The 17,729-nt window shown below is 42.6% G+C and overlaps 1 protein-coding gene across 2 annotated transcripts in view; it reads right to left on the reverse strand.

The window, feature by feature from the left end:
- crtc3 (CREB regulated transcription coactivator 3) overlaps positions 1–17,729 on the reverse strand; it is a 46,118-nt gene that overhangs the window by 17,343 nt on the left and 11,046 nt on the right. Inside the window, exons 3-5 of one of the 2 annotated variants that reach the window (XM_085276940.1) lie at positions 16,055–16,186; positions 11,988–12,046; positions 2,344–2,406 (exon numbers count right to left, since the gene is read on the reverse strand). In XM_085276940.1, coding sequence (XP_085133066.1) covers positions 2,344–2,406; positions 11,988–12,046; positions 16,055–16,186 — 254 coding nt within the window. The remainder of the gene's footprint in view (positions 1–2,343; positions 2,407–11,987; positions 12,047–16,054; positions 16,187–17,729) is intronic. The other variant, XM_085276947.1, reaches the window with a different exon arrangement.

Consider the following 17,729-nt stretch of genomic DNA (forward strand, 5'->3'; position numbering starts at 1 on the left):
ATAAATGGCACCTGTTCAGAGACACGGTTACAAAGAGGATTTCAAACTCCAGGCTGTCAGTCACGCAGTATAAGTTGGGAACAGAGCAGCTGTGAAATCTGTCTTTGTTATTATGCTCAGCGTCTGTTAGTTTACATTTTGACTGCACAATTGTGAGCTTTTTGTTATGCACAAAAACAACATTGGTTTATTTTATTTATGGAGCATTATTATTAAATGCTGATAATTTATTTCTGAGTAATTTTTGCACGTACATCTGCGCTGTATGTTAATAAAAGTGTCTGTGTGAGATCTGGGACACAGCTTTGACTAAGAGCTCTCTCTTTGTTCTTACTTTATGGCTTTAAGAAATATGGAGAGATATATATCGTATATCACCATCGAGATATGAATTTTGGGTCATATCGCCCAGTCCTAATGATCACTGACTTTATGGTAAATGGCCTGTATTTGTATAGCACTTTACTAGTCCCTAAGGACCCCAAAGTGCTTTACACATCCAGTCATCCACCCATTCACACACACATTCACATTACACACAGTAATACATTCTAAGTTAGGAAATAGCCTTTAAACAACAGTTAAACAAGCACAGGGTGGAGACTCTGTGATCTGCCCCCATTCATAGCAAACAGGTGCATTTACAAACATTCTGATTGCAAATTTAGAAAAAAATAAAACAAAACATTGAATTATCTTCAAAGCATTTAAAATTCAGACATGTCATTTTCATTTTTCCCCTGTTGTAGGAGATCCAGACTTCTGCACTCAGTACTCATCAAATGTGGTCGTGTGTTCAGTCTTTAAGTCAGATTTAAACCCTTTCACAGCTGACGTTATTACAGTTAACTGACTCATTGAAGCTGCCTTTTACTTACAAAATTAAAATAAAATCAAAGTATTGAGTAAGTGTCCTCATTTTTATACGTTAAAAAACAAACTTCAACGTCCTTGCTACTGTGATATTTGCAATTTATTTCCATATTTGGCGGTCAACTGCAGCAACCAAGTGTTCATTCATAGACTGAGAGTGTGTCACAGTCTGGACAACCATTTTTATTCACAAGGCAATCGCACAAATCTCATAATGGGAGGCAACCTGTCTCCAAACAATCGTGATCCAGCTTCAGCTGGTTACAGTTATTCTCAGACTGGTGAAGGTGTGCAAAAAAACTGCCATCTCATTTACAAATGCAGACGGATTGCCAACACGTCGTGATCAATCTGCCAAAAAACCCCAAAGAAAAACAAGTTGATTGACTGATTGATCCAATTTAATGTTGTTGTCATAGTAACAGAAACACCGTTTTCTGATAATCCGCTGGTGCAAACCTAAAAATGTGTATTTTAGACAAACTATTCTCCGTGGTGATGACCTGGAGGCTGATACTCAAAGTTGGTTATGGAAAAATATCATGCTGAATGAAGATGAGAACGCCACATTGGAGATGGTATAAAATTGATCTGGTGCCATTTTACGAGTGTATGTGCGCAGATATTTCATATATCCCATCCAGTCTGTACCTCGAGAGCTGCAATTCGGTGTTTCACAGAAGCCAACGGTCACAGCGAGGTAATACTTGTAGAAAGCACTCAAGCACTTTGCAATGTGTGCCATTTTATTCTTTTCTACATATTCCACTTGTGTGTTTTTAATCCTGTTCTCTTATAATAAGAAATCCAATCAGACAAACAGTAAAGAAGAATGGTGCTAAGGAAGCCGCTGCTCCCCGCAACAATCGAGTACAGTGCAGCTGTTGGTTTGTTATTGCTTTGGTCACATTGTGTTGGTCCAGAGCTGTGAAAGAGATTAAGATCAGACCACATTTTATGAGTAATCAATGCAGAACTCGCTTTAATTCCAACATGTTCTCAACCTTTTCCTGCAACTGCCGCCAACACAAACTGACTCCAGAAAAATCAGAGAACCCAAAGACAATACAACATTTCAGAGATGATGTAAAAAGGCTGAGAGTCAGAAAATGTGAGTAAGGGACCTTGATGTTAGACTGCAAAGAGTCCTAAAGCTGGTTAGTGAGTACCTAATGTTACAGACTGAAAACAGGAGTGGAAAGCTACAAAGAAATGAGTGATAAGACTCTGGAGCTGAGACTCGGGTCCTCTATTCCAGTGCTTCAAAGGAAGAAAGAAGAAGGGGATTATTGAGATGTTACAAATCAGGCAGAGATTTACAACAGATAGAAACCAGGACACGATGTAGACAAGACGGATTGCAAAAAGACAAAGAACAGAATTGTTTGCCACTGTAAGCGAGGGATAAGGCAGGCCGAGTGAAAGAGGGGAAAAAGACTGAGAAAGAGAGGGATGGGGTCAAGGGGTCACCTGTTGAGTTGTGATATTAATCTAAACCCCGGCCGTTTTTCCTCAGTCCATGGCTGCTGTTCCCTTCGAAGACAGACAGAGGAAAAGCATGACAGACACATTTAATGGGTAAAAGCAGAGACCCCTGGCTCCAGCCTTAAAGTTCTGCAAGAGGAGAAAATATCCCTGTAAAAAATGTGACATATTTGCATTGGCATACACATGGAAAGAAGAAAGACCTCGGAAAACACTCAAGACCCAGCACAAAAGTCCTTTATTTCGGAGGAAAATGGAAAGAGGGGATAAATTCAAAACAGGCTGAAGACTGATGGGAAGGAAAAATGAAGACAAAGACAAGAAGCAAGCTAGGTTTATAAACCTCTCACACGTGCAACCAGCACTCTGAGGAAACGACGAGAAACAGAGTCGTCAAAGCCTGAAACGATGGAGTGGGAACGCTGACTGAGTGGATTTTGTCCTAAAGCGCTCATCAAAAAGGGTCCTGACTTCTACGTAAAAGGAAGTAGTAACAGTTTGTTTTTCTCCAACTGGCACAGCTACTCTTCTAAAAATACTAAACTGTGATGGAAAGAACTAAAAACTAAAAATAAATAAATAATAAACTAGACCACCCTCTCTCCAGTCATGCTGGCTGGGATGTTTGTGGAATGCTTTCTTAGCGTTATATAGTGGTGCAACGGATCACGGTTGATCCGTAATCCGAACCGATCCCACTCCACGGTTCGGCATGCACGTGATCCGAAGATTCGAAAAAGAAGAAAGAAAAAAAAATGTGTATGGTGGTCAGTCTGTCAAGCGGTAGAGTGGAGGAGCAGAGGAGTTTGCGGTATTTAAGCAGCCCTTTGCTGCCCAGTCCGACCGGGCTAAAGCTATTACAGAAGCTATTGGGGTGTTTAGCTGCAGACGGGAGGCCGTATTCTGTTGTGCAAAACAAGGGGTTTAAACTGTGATGAACGTGCTTGAGCCATGCTATGATATCCTGTTGTGCGTCCACTTCAGTGACAAGATCGCTCCAAGCATGTGTGAGCAGGAAAAGTTTAAAGTTATGGCTGAACTGTCACAGACATCTTCTGCTGCCCTAACTACAAATGGGTGGACCTCCAGGGCAACGGAAAGCTACGTGACCTTTATTATATCGTTGTTATATCACAGCGGAGTGGTAGATACAAAGCCCTGCCCTATAGATTACATAAGATTAGATGAAACTTTATTTATCCCTCGGGTGGGTTCCTCCAGGAAATTCTGCAACAGAAGTTGCAGAATGTGAGCAGAAATATACCATATTTACACATATATAAATACAGAGAATACAAAGGGGATAAATAGTATAAACAGGAATAAGAATAAGAATACAAGGGATCGGCACATTTCAAGTATTGTGAGTCTATTACACCGTTGGATATTAACAAAAACTATTGCACAGTGAAAAGGCACTACAGCTTACTTGTTCCCCCCTCCTCTGTCCCCGTTTCCCCTCCCAGTTTGATGGCGTGTGGGACAAAGGAGTTTTTAAGTCTGCTGGTTCTTGACTTTGGGAGAAGCAACCTGTCACTGAACAGACTCCTCTGGTTGTTTATGACCGTGTGCAGAGGATGCCCAGCATGGTCCATAATGTCCATATTGCACCTTAATTTATTTTTATATAAGTGCGTGGAATGAGTCTTGAATTTAATGTTTTTTAATAGGCAAAAAATACTTAAATGAGTAAATGGCGAGTCAAATTTTTGTCTTTTTTTTTTCTCATTTTTGCTGATCCGAAAATTGATCTGATCCGTGAGATATTTGATCTGTTGCACCACTAGCGTTATATATTAACAACATGCTCCTGTTTTTCAGGTGCCATCAAAGAAATAGTTGGAAAACCAAAAATCAAAGCAACCAGAAACACAATGACGTCAGGCACTTTGTTAACAAGCTGTTTAGCCACATCTTCACTTTCAGTACAGGGAGACAGAATTTAACTGCCCGACGTGTGAGCCTGGGTTCGAACCTGCTGGGCAGTGAATCTCTGAGTGGACTTTGTCTGTGTGAAGGCTAACGTTTCCTCTCACTGTCCAAGTTAGGCTTAAGATATAGCTGAGAGCCCGCTGTGACTTTTTTCTCTGAGGAATTCGACCTCTGCTACTGTGGCTACATAACAATCAGTTCTCAGAACTGACATAATGTGGGCTGGTTCTCAAAGGGCACCAGTGCAGACCTGTGACAACACTGACTGGGTTCCCTACGTGACGTCTCAAGCCGACTGTCTTGGTGTTTTAAAAGTGGATATTAAAAAAAATCCAGGGTGGATCTGACTGGAAACCAGTGGAGCACACTGCAAAGCTAGCATTGCTCCAAAGCTAGCAAGCTGCCCATCCTCTTTCCAACTTTAATGTGGGCAATAACTTCAAAGTGAACATTACAATATGTTCAGTGAGACTTTTTGGTGGCAATACTATGTCAATGCAGGGACATCAAATATCGATTTTATTAAATACATGAAAATACTTTGGGAGCACTACAAACAAGAGCAGGGCTCGCAAAATTTCAAAATCCCTGGTAGCCCTTCGGGCAGGGACTCTTCAGTTTTTGGTAGCCCAAAATACATTTAAGTAGCCCGAATAAAAAAAGAGAGCAATTTTTTGATTAATCTTTTGTTTCCGTTACAATATTATACTTTAATGTATAATATTGTAACGGAAACAAAACATTAATCAAAAAATTGTTGAAACACAAATTACAACATTGTATAAAAATTACAATCATCAACTCAAATACTTGGTTCTAATTGAACAGAATTTCTATGAACTTGTAAGAACTGTGTAGGACATGAATCAGTCTGTGTCAGATCCTGAATTTGAAATTTCCACTGAAGTCACAGGTAAGAGACAAGTGGAACCAAGATCGAGGCCATTTGTTTTTTGAAGTTTGCAAAGACTGCTAAATTTTGCCAGTGGTAGTTCACTCTTTGCAACATAGTACGCTGTTCTAAACAGATTTTTCAGGTTTATTTTTAGTATGTTATTTGCAATTGGTGTTTGTTCTGGGAAAGATATTGCAGACTGAGCAATAATGCATTACTTGCATTTCTCATGGGTTCTAATGGGGGCCTTTCTTAAAATGACTGGTCCCAGTAACAAAGGCGCTTGTCGACTCAGAAATCGAATAAAACCAACAACACACCCGGTAGAACATTATGTTATTTACACGGGTGCACATAAGTGGTCTGCATGTGCGCATTCGCTGTCAAAATAAAAGACGCGCACCAGATAAGAAGTTGCAACGCGCGTTTGCGTCCATATAAAAAGCACTGTTGTTGTCCGCTAGAGTGGGATTTTCACGGCACATTCTGCACCACATCTCTGTGCGTTCATCATTTGTTTGAAGCCAGCTCACCTCCTGCAACCACTTTTCCGAGAATACATGCTTCTTTTGTGGTTCGGACTCTTTCTGACATTTGTTTGGAGGTGGAGGAAAACCAAAGTAATTGCTTAAAGGAGCTTCTTCGACATCTTTAAGAGTTCTAAACAAATGTCTGTCCTCCTCCAGAAAATCCTATGTACGCAAACACGCGTTGCAACTTCTTATCTTGTGCGCGTTTTTTATTTTGACAGCGAATGCGCACCTGCGGACCACTTATGTGCAGCCCTGGTTATTTAGCTCGTCATATTGCAGCCACAGAAATTCTTTTGTCCATGAAACCATAAAGCTGCACTTTCTTTTTGCCTTATAGTCTGATTTGTCATAACTTCTCCGTTTTGTGGTAAGCTTTTCTTTGGCTGTCACTTCTTCACCCTGACCTGTCTTATTTGGCTCAGCAGAACTAAAATATATATCCTGCTGCTTTTACACACGCACTCACATAACGCTCAGCGATTCTCTGCGCGATCAACCTCTCACATGTTTAAGCTTGCTGCGGGAGATTTCACTTGTCATGTTTGCATAGTAAGCTAACGATTAATAAGACGATGTCAGAGGAATTGGTGCGCAAATTATCGTCACTCACCAATCAGTGCTGTCGCTCTCTATACACAGTTCGCACGATTGCAAAGTGAAAGCAAAAAACAAGCGCAAATTCAAACGCGATTTCAATATGTCACATATTGACAGTGGCTCACCGATGCCAATGACATAATTACCCAGCTACATTTCTGAAAGAATGCAAAAGCATTGACATATATTTTTCCTTCCTATGATAGCCCGACAGGCAAGGCAGATTTTGGTAGATTTTGGTAGCCCGACTGGAAAAATCACTAGCCCCAGGACGTCGGGCTAGCGATTTTGCAAGCCCTGAAGAGGCTCATCACGCCTGACACGAGGCAAACAGTTGCAGTCTGACTGACTACGCTCACTCAGAGCTTGTTGATGCAAATAACTTCTCATTTATAAACGCACACAGATTGCCAGCATGTTGCCATCAGGCTGAGTGAGTTTCAACAGGCTGCGGTTGAGCAGGAAGGTAACTGAGCACAAATTTAACAGTAAAATGAGAATTTCCGTCTGTGTAGACAGCAACACACGTGTGATTGTCAATCATGTATCACACATAGATTGCATGTAATTGCCGACTTGACCCCATCTAATAGACTTATAGCAGACTGACTCCATAATTTTGTGGTTACTACAATTCTTGGTATATTGCAAAACATTAAAAATCGCAATAATATCACATTGTGAGTGAAGTATTGTGACAATATCGTATCATAGGATGTCTCTACAATGATGTAGGCTGGAATCATGTTTTCTCAAATCAGCACAAATGTTCACGCAACACTTACTCATGTTAGCAACGCTGACAGTTTAAGACAAACCTCTGACCTCCAACAGTCTGTGACAGAAGCGTCTCAGGAAACCAACACCCAGAGTGCCGTGCTGGAAACACGATTAGTGTTACTATTAAGCTTTGTGAGTATAAAGGTCTGCAAACCTCCAGACTTACCTGACAACTTACTGCATTCATGCAACTGTAAAAACAACAAACAAAAAGCTACAACACTACGTGTGCGACATTACCTGGCTGTTACTGCAGGGTGTACAACCTGTAGCTATATTTAGATATGACGTAGGCAAAGGAATGGAGATGAGCTGTGGCATCCCACCCATCCCACAACAAATATTTAACTTGCACAAATACGTGTGATTGTTAAAAAGGGCAGACCGGTCTAAATTCATCCAAGACGGGTTATGTTAATGCCATGTTGTACATGTGAATGCCAACCGGCGTTTGTGTTAAACAGCAGCAGCATGACGCAGTTTTCAGGTGAGACAGCAGTTGTTTAGTTGAAACAAATACACAAAAAACCCACAGCTCATTCAATAAATGCATAGAAAAAGCAGCAGCCACCAGGGCCATCAGACCGAGGGCACAATCCCTTAGCAATCGTCACAAAACATCTCCGACAGAGACTGCGGTGGAATTTAAGTCCTCTTCTCTGCACTGCAGCCTCCTGGGAGCCTGGGCTGAGATTTCATCCCGAGAGAGGCTGGTACAGGAACAGCAGGCCAAAGATGGGTGCATGGAAGAGAAGCAGAGCGTGGGACTGCATTGATGCTCTGACCCTGAAGCAGATGGTCTCCAAAGGGACCCAGAGCTGTACTCAGGTTTTATGCCTGAAGCATCTGTAGGAACTAACCCCCTTTAAGAGCAGTCTTCCCACACACAAAAAAAAACAACGCACCTTTTTAACACTGGACTGTTCAGAAAGGTGTCGGTGTGTAGGAAGGACAGATGGTGGATATCAAAAACCCTGGCTCAACTCACTACAGATGGACGCATTAGGATACAACTCTTTTTCCCCTCAGAGAAAAAGAAAATCCAGAGAGATTATAAAATATTCCTTTGGCCAGACTGCTGGTCACTGGGCGGTTAAAGGCTATGTGAACAGCTCTGTTCCCCTGCATTTCTCTCATGCCTGGCAATCCCTCAGCTTATGTAACAGAGTCTGTAAACCTCAACATCAGTCATCTGTTTACAAGAGGACAGATGTGCTAATGAATGCAAATATATATTTTTCAATCATCTTCATGAAAAGCAGCTTTTATTAAAACACCATCTTATTTCTAACAGCGGCTGGTAAAGTGTGTACTCTGTGCTGTGTACACACTTTATCCAGACCTGCCACAGTTCATCTGGAGATTTTCTCTTCAAGTACTCTAAGATCGGGCTCTGCGGAGGCCGACAGCGCCGCACACACAATTCCCGGGAAATCAAGTTTCCCTAATTTGGATCCATTCTTTGCAACTAAGCTCCGAAACACCTTAAGGATTATTTTAGCGCCCTATATGTTAGCTGTCAGAAAGCTACTGTAGCTAGCTCTGACACTTTCAAACATTAACGTATTCACAGCTTTATAGCTGTTAGTTTTATACCACCACAAAAACACAGTGGCCCAAACTGACATGTGGATATTTGACTTAACAGTGATCTTTTCCCCTGTAATAGCACCTTACCTCTTATTGTTGCTTTGCTTTTTGGTTTGAACGTTTATAGAAGCTGGGTTACAATCGAACACAGGTCTCTCCACAGCGTATACCAACTCAAGGTTGTATGTAGATACATTACATGTAGACCGTGTTCTACCATCACATGCTCAGGACTGAATCATGTTGCTCTTCTTGGCCCTCACCATTGCTCTTTATTACTCTGCCAACATGTTTGGGCTTGTTGTCAAACTTTTACTCAGTGCAGCACATGACATCAAACCAAAAACTCAGCAAAATATGATGAGATTTCTCCTGGTTGCTGTGTGTCCTTTCTGAGCGGCTGATTTTAAGCAGTGAAACCGAACACACTGCTGAGCTAATGCAACGAAACGGTTAAAGTGTTTTGTGGCTCTTCTCCACAACTGACTAACAGTAATGTAGTGCAGATGTAGCTGGCGCTGTAAACACTTACCACCCCACTCTCCCCTGAGACAGTCTAGCTGGAGGATCTGCTTCTGACTGTAACAACACAAGGGCCTGAGACTATTTCCATGAATGCTTATTAACCTTAGCCACAGATGGGGTCTTTGGATGAGACTGAGTGGGTTTAAATATGGAAAACAAATGAACATTAGCCTCTTGCAAAGGATTGCAACACACAAAATTTCTTCAATGGGACTTCCTGGCCAACCAATTGAAGAAGAGCTTCCCAAATGTGACACAAGTTCAGGCCAAACACACTTCCTGTTTCCCCTCCAATCATGTGTTATGTCTTTATCCAAGCTACATATCCGTCAGCAGGCTGAGAGGAAAAGCATAACAGTGACAGTGCAGAGGGGAGCTTGTGTTGTGTTCACTTATTTGGTCCACACAGACAGCTTACAGAACGAGGACACTTGCCAAACGCAGGTGGTCCAAGGACCGTGACCTGATTTGTAAAATAGCTATGGCTGCATTATCATCAAGAGATGACCGCTGTCGCTTCTTGAGGCGTCTCAAACGCAGACACGTGCAAATGACAACAAGTGACTATGAAAACGTGGTTGTGTGCAGAGTCAAAAAAGAGAAGTACTTCTCCATTGTTTAAGTACAAATATGCATACCGGTATGTTTAAGAAAAACGAAAACTAAGAGGGGACGGGCTAATATGGGTCCTTATTTATGGCTCCCAAGCACTTTACTCTGATCTAACATCATATATTGATCAAAGAGAAGAGCAGCAGAAACAGCTTTACTTCATCGATTTCAGTCTTAAATCATATGAAACATTGAGAGCAACTTATTCTGATTGCAAAGATCTGATTACGTTACAGTTTTTCATTTTCAGCAGTGGCACTGGCATGAGACCACAGCGTGCCCCTGATCCTCAAAGGGATTTGAAATTGGATCTTTGTAGCTTAAATCTTAAATGCTCTTGTATTAAAGAACCTTGAACCTTGATTAACCTCATTCATGGACGGTTATAAGCATCTTCCGAGTATTATTACGATGCCAGATTCAATATTCTGAATAAACTGATGGATTAAGTCAACATTTAAACTTCTTATCAGCTTTTCAAAACCCACAATCTGGAAACTGTGATAAGTAAAATTCAGGAAGGCTACTTAGCATTTTGTTGTTGTTTGTCTTGGCTCAGCCAGATATACAAATCTCAGAATGATGAACTACATCATTAGAACTAAAAAGCAAATGAAAACACATGTAAAGCCCTCGGATGTCAGGTGAACATGCGAACATTAAGCAGGGGGACAGGGATGCTCTCTGAGCTTTCAAGCTCTACTGAGACAAACTGGGCAGCAGAGTTTGCCCAATGTGCTTCCACTTATGGTACGCCTTATAACCAGCATTATGGTACTCGTAGTTCCTCTGCCTGTGACAGTAAAATAGGCCAAAATCCACTGCTGAGGGGGAAGCTTATCCCTGTTACACACTGTGACAGCAATCTGCTGCAGGTTGGAGCAGGAGGCTCGATTTGGCCTGCAGAGACTTGATGGAGCTGCAGAGGGGCACGAAGAGGGAACAGGAAAAGAAAACGAAAGGAAAAATGACCACAAGCATAACAAAGGGTTTTTTGGCAGTTTACATAAGAGTATTTGGATTTTAGATTGAGTACTTTGCACCTATAAACAGAGAAACTATGAAAAAAATCCTCTAGCACAACTGAGTCACAACCCATTGAAGACTCATTCAATCGATTGACGAGTTCACATTATCGTTCATAGACTTGTGTGCGCCTTCATGCCAGAAGGTCCAGTGACTGAATCACGTCAAAATGATCGTCACGTTTGCTCATACTCTAAATTCACAAGCTCAACCATTCACCACGAACAGGTCTGAGACAAAAGCAGCGGTGCCGAAATTATATGCACGAATCTGCTTTTAGTTCTTTGTGCCACATGGCTCAGTAAGAAACACGCCCACTCCGAGTGCGCTGACGTCTGGCTGCTCCGCGAGGACGTTTGTCAGCCAACCTGTTTTGTGCTATCAACAATGACGCAAGGGCGTGGGCCTTATTCAGTTCTTCGGCGCAAGCTGTTATAGTACACTGCAACGCAGAGCCAATGTCTGCGTCGCTGCTGTGGAAGAAAACGAGGCAGGCTGATCGGCAGCCGGCCAAGACGGCATACAAAACACAAAGTGTGGAAACACAGCAAGACTGAAAGAGTGAGAAGGGAGGAGCTTGGCTCAGCTCTTCTATTACAGGCCCATAATTCACTCCCTTGTAAACACAGAGAAAAAGCTGTCTACCAGCACACTAACTGCTCTACGCAGCCACGATCAGAGCTCAGTCTTCCAGCAGATGCCGAGACAGAGTTTCAGCTAAGTTGGTGATTCTGCACCACGGGGCAGCGACAACACAAATCCCTTAGCAGTAGGATGACTGCTGCTGGGCATGACCTTTAAAACAAAAGGCTATCTGTCAGACACCTTCAGTGAGGCGCAGGCTTCTCAGGGCCAACGCAGCATTTTCACACTTGAAACATTTGTGCAGAAACAGTCGAGGCCAACAACTCCACCCAACAGCCTGCTCCAGCACCTCACTCAGCCATTACTCACTGATCTGTGTTCAATCGAGATAGCTGGGGTCTGGACTTTAAAAGAAAATAACAGCTAGCACACAGACAGACTTGATATGGGAAATACACTGGCAGGAGCAAATGGTTCCTGTTGTAAAATGATCCAGTTAGAGGAAGAAGAAAAGACGATAAGCATTCTGTCAGGAGCTCGGAGGCTCTACTCACCTTCTCCAGTTGTTGTCCGGAGGTGGCGACAGGTACACCGCTCCATACGGAGAGCTCTCTATGTAGGCTTTGGTCAAGGAAACGAGTGACACATCAACACCATAACACAACAGTCAGAATTAAACCTCATTATAAAAGATATGCAGATGTGTTCTGTCTATAAGAAGCAGGTCAAAGCCCTGCTGAAGTGATGTACAGCAGAGAAAAGGTGTGAACAACAGAACCGACCGTCCCAAAACACTCAGTGAAACAACATTTAAGAAAGACATGTTTGCCTTTATACACACGCTGTGGTGCACAGTAGAGAGGGCACGCCATCCTGGATGCTCTAACATGCTGTCCAACAACCTGACTGCTGAACAACATGAAACAATGGCAGCATTATTTGATTTACTCCTGAATGCTGATGCAGAGTTCCTGGCTTTGTCTGCGAGAGGGCAGGGTGGCGCTTCGTCTTGCCAACAGTTACTCTTTCAGCGAGTTGAGGTCTTTTGTTTTGGAAATACGGGGTAGCTGCTTAATTCAAGCAAAGCCACGCGAGACTGACGGCTGTTCCAGGAGAATCTGTATCACATGGATTATTATTGACATGGGGCAGATTTACAATCTAGATACTTGGTGTCATTCATCAGTTCTCACACAAAACATCGGACAGGCCCAGATACAGAGCAGAGAGGCCATGATCCAGTCAAACTGGATTAACACCTTTCAACAGCTACAATGGAGGAGTCTAGCCCGGAGCGCACAAAGAGGAAAAATGAATGAACAACCTTCTTCTATATGAGCAGTGAGCCTGAAATGGGAAAATCATTCAAAATCAGCCCACCCTGCATTTCTCTGGCCTATTGGAGCCACCATCACATTTTAAAGATTTGCCACTGTTAAAAACAGAAGAACAATCCACTACAAGTGTCTCGGCTTCAGGTGTCGTTTGATACAGACACACTTCATTACATGTTTTTGTGATTTTAACTAATGGTCCAGTCTCAGCGTGAGTCTGCATTCATTAAGCTGTCATTTACAGTCACGCTAGTTTCTCCTTTCACTGCTCCAAGTCTCAGTGTGAGTGCACCTCCTCAAACATATGCATGCAATGTGAACAGTAGAGCTGACATGAAAGGTGGAGTGTATATATGTGCGTATCGATGAAGGTGAGAAAGCTGCTTAACGTAACAAACAGAAAAAGAGAGTGTGCAGCACAGGTCGTCCTCGGATCTTTCCAGCAGTATCAACACACACGACCTGACTGTGCCTAAGACAAAAGCAACTGGAATACCTTCAACCTGAGCTACACTGCTGATGACTGAATCAAACAGATCAGGCTCATAGTTTGTCCCATTGTCACGATGACAGCATCTCCAACTTTCATAGTCAGGATCAGACTGACATCAAATTTGTCATTTTTATTTTGAAGGTGATGTGCTGCCCCCTGTAATCACCACGTAACAAGTAAAGAGTAAGTAGAAGGTCGACTTTCCAGCTCAAGTTCAACCAATCATCAGTAGCCTAGCTGACAGAAAGATTACTGTTCAATCCTAATAGGGCAACGATGACATGTCTCCTCCCCCCAGCTTTTTATCTGCACAGTGGCAGATTTGGCTCTCAGCAGTTCTAACCAGTGTTGTTGACTAAAGTTTCATTTCCGCTACTGCGATGTACATTTTTACTATTGAAATAATCAGATATTAAACAGGAAGGCTATGACACCATGTGACCATGAAGCACAGGTGCTTAGATGGCCTCCTGTCCCACAGGGCCCATTCTGAGCAACAAACACCTCATTATTGACCTTTGCAGACACCAATGCACAGAACTGACACCACCGCTTTTGTTTTGATACTACGAGATCAAACATCAACACGGGGGCCCCACCCAGGTTACATGTTACATTACAGTATACAACTTTCATTAAAATTAGAAAACAAACAAAGCTATCCATCCTAATCTCTCATCCTGTTCTACTGCTCGCTGATGTGAACCACAATCACAGCTCTTTAACTGTTAAGCAGAACAAAGGTCTGCAAACTGGGCTCAACTTTATTGTTTTATGTCAAACAAAAGTGATCAAAAGGAAGTGCAGCTTATGCTCCTATCTGGAAATGTACAGCTGCAAAACTTAACTGAAATAGAGAGTATATGTAATGTGTATATTTTGAAGGCAGTGTTCATACAGCAGTTAATGAAGCTGTCGTAAGCTTTGGAAGAGGTGTGGTGTGTTTCAGTCTTTAGCAACACGGGTTGGGAAGCGCATCTGTAACCGGAAGGTTGCCGGTTCGATCCCCGGGCTCTCTGTCCTGGTTGTTGTGTCCTTGGGCAAGACACTTTACCCTGCCGCCTACTGGTGCGGAGTTATATTTACTTAGGCCCACAGGAACCAGTCTACCTGCAGGTTGTGGTTAGAGGGCCCAGCTCGCTCCAGAGCAGCAGGAAGATAACTGTGGAGCTTCTAGAAAAAGCCACTAAATGATGTCAAGCACCACCACAACAGCAACTTGGTCAGCCAATAGAGAAGCACAGGGTGTGAAGGACTGCAGCTAGCTGGTTAGCAGTGACTAAAAGGTTCAAAGAAGAATGAGGGCATCTACTAGCAAATCGATTACGGATAGCATTGTTTGCTCAGATACAAAGAAATCACCAAATATGTTGAGCTGCTGTTGATATAAATGGGTCCAAGTCAAAACGATGCCTGGGAAACAGTGGACACATCTACGTGTCCATCCATACAATGTCTTCACCAGTCTGTCACAGGGCCAAGTTAGAACTTAACAAACAAAGTAAATGGACTGGTCCTTATATCGCACTTTTCTACACTGGGCTCATTTAGCTTTTCACACCCATCTGTACGAGCACGTTTTTCTAGGTTGTTGTTTTTTTTCTACGCAGGTGCTTTTCTATCCAGCATTCACACTCCAGTGGACACATCACAGAGCAACTCTAGGTTGGTATCTTGCCCAAGGATATTTGGCATGCAGCCACCCCACAAGTTACCACTTGTTTCATTATAGTGTAACAGATGCACAACAACTTTGGTATTGATTCAAACCAGAGTATTGATTTTATTTTGGCAATCTTACTAAAGTCAGTTAGTATAGATATATAAACTTTTATATATAAAGAGCTTCTCTTCAACATCTGTGCAGAGGCAGGGAAAGAAGAAACAAGTAGGGCTGCTAGAAGTGTGAACAAATGCTTAATTTAAATATAAAAAACTGGGTGTGAATGAATCCACATCAAGAAACTCATGTTTCAGTCATCGGTTAGAAGCAGCTACTGTTTTTGTGCGATTGCATGTTGGATAATGATAACAGCACACAACAGGCTCAGTCTAAAAAGGAATCGGGCCGCAAATTCATTTTTAGAACAGTCTGTCCAAGTTACTTCTCTCATCTCTTATAATGGTTGCTCATCATTCATGAGTTAAATTATTATACGTGAACTGCCTACGCAGCTGTTATGCATCCTGACAAACACTGCGCATGTAATTGCTGACTGCTAAAAACAATCACAATAATTAACTGTGCATCGTAAAATCGTACAAATCCTGAATTATTTCACTGCCGACCGTGAAATCTACAAGGACGTATAAAACGAAATGATTTCTCTTCTCTTGCTCATTTCAGCTGTGATGAGACTCCATGATGAGATGAAGGTCGCAGCTACGAGTCAAACAATCACCGCTCTGCTCCTGCATCTTCACCATGAAAGTCTCACTTACTGCGACACGTGCATGCAAAACACACACATATGTACCCACACCTTCAGTGTGCTCTCAGACGATGCTGAGAATCTCCTGCTGTCAGTGTCTATTAGGAAAAAGCAAGCACATTGTCTCTGCGTCACACTTGAAATTAGCATAATGACTAATTCTGCTCCTGAGGCTAGAGAACATCTGCCTACACCAGTAAGTGTCGTCACATTAAAGCTCACTATGAACACAAACCATTAACAAACAAAACAAAAACCACCTGGAAGCCACAGCACCCACTTTCTCATCGTCGATTAACCTTTCATGATGATGACAACATCCGTATTGCACAGAAACTATCGTTCGTTCAGGCTTTAAAGGATATCTGCCGGCCGTGCTTGTCGAGGGGTCGGCGATGGGGAGAGTTGATACGGTTGCGGTCCCTGTGGACCCTCTCGACCAGCCCGTGGTGGCGAGTCCCTCTCACAGAGTCCAAACCTGAAGGGAAGCCACCCTGTAAAGGACACAGCAAAGGAACTGTTCACATCACACACATCAAAAAGCTGTTTCCTGAAATGTAGTTAGAGCTGCTGACACTTGGTGAAAGGTGCTGCAGAACTGAAATGAGCCGTTTAGTAATCATGTTAATTAAGGTTGTACACCTAAACAGAACAGACTTAATGTGATCACTAACACCTTTTACACCTCACTGTGCTCCATATTTTCACTCTTGTACACTATTAGAGCAGTTATGCCACAGTCACTGGCCCTCAGTAGTAGCTCCTCCCCTTTCCCCTCTGGTTAAGATGACTTTCTTCTGATTGGAAGCCCCTCCCAAACCAGCGGTTTAAACAGCAGGTCGATGGGGTTTGTGGGCCTTAGATGACCAACGCAGAGATATCCCTTCTCTATGACATCTCATGCTGCTGTGCATAAAAAACAACTACCTGACAGCGAGCATATGGAGCAGTCTGCAGCCAGATTATCTGAAACTTTAGCCATGTGTGTAATTTAAAAGTCAACATTGAAAAATGTGACAGATACACACAATAGGTCCCCTTTAAAAGTCTACAAACACTGTCAGAGACCAATATGTACCCATGCATTTTCATCACATAAAGTGCCACAGTGAAATACATGTAATGTCACATGTTTAACAGTTTAGAGCTGTTTATTCCCTGGCTGAAACCCAGACATGTTACTCAACTATGTTAACATAAAGATCGAACCATCTGTTTTCATACAAGTCATCTTTAAAGTGTCTGGTAGTTATGTCTATATATGCAGCTCTGACCACAGGTATGTGGTCATAGAATTAAAACACTAAGACTAAACATCTTACAGACATTAACAGTGAGCGGCAGGTAACAGAGCACAAAATAACGCTGAAACCGATTAAAAACCCTGAAAACCATACATTTCACACCTGAGCCTCAACTCTCGCGGCCCGGTACCAAACGACTCACGGACCGATACCGGTCCGAGGCCCGGGGGTTGGGGACCACTGACATAGAGCACCTAGAGAACCACAACCACTATCCTCAGTGATTTGTGAGAGCAATGGGTCAGATATAGAGCATAAAGCAAACCGCCTCAGTGCAAATTAGCAGTCATTGCTCGATGAAGTCAACAAGACCACATTATTTACCCAAAGCAGAGATGAGATCCTGAAATAGCTGAACTCAACACCTTCCATCCCATGCCTGCACTAGAAAGAGAGCACCTAGAGAGTCTATAAAATTACATCAGAGTCCGTGATGAAGGGCGGTCCTGGCAAAGTCAAACCCGCCGAGAACAAGTCTGACTTGTAGCTAACAATATGAACCAAGCTCCCACTGTACAGGGACATGATAGGAATACCACATACCCCAACTTCCCAAAACATCCCGAAATGCAACTGGATCCCATCTCCAAGTTTACTAGTTGTGTTTTGTGTGTACATATGGAGATAAGTTGGGAAAACTCCCACAAATGCTTGAATATCCTTGAGAAAGAGCTGAACGAAAACCAAATCGTTCTTCCAGAATCCAAGCTTCAACTAACGGATAGACTCCCCT

The sequence above is a fragment of the Mchenga conophoros genome, linkage group LG1 (assembly GCF_057382185.1).
Source record: "Mchenga conophoros isolate Kocher_MC1m ecotype Shallow Benthic linkage group LG1, M_conophoros_male_GT1.1, whole genome shotgun sequence".
Lineage (NCBI taxonomy): Eukaryota > Metazoa > Chordata > Actinopteri > Cichliformes > Cichlidae > Mchenga > Mchenga conophoros.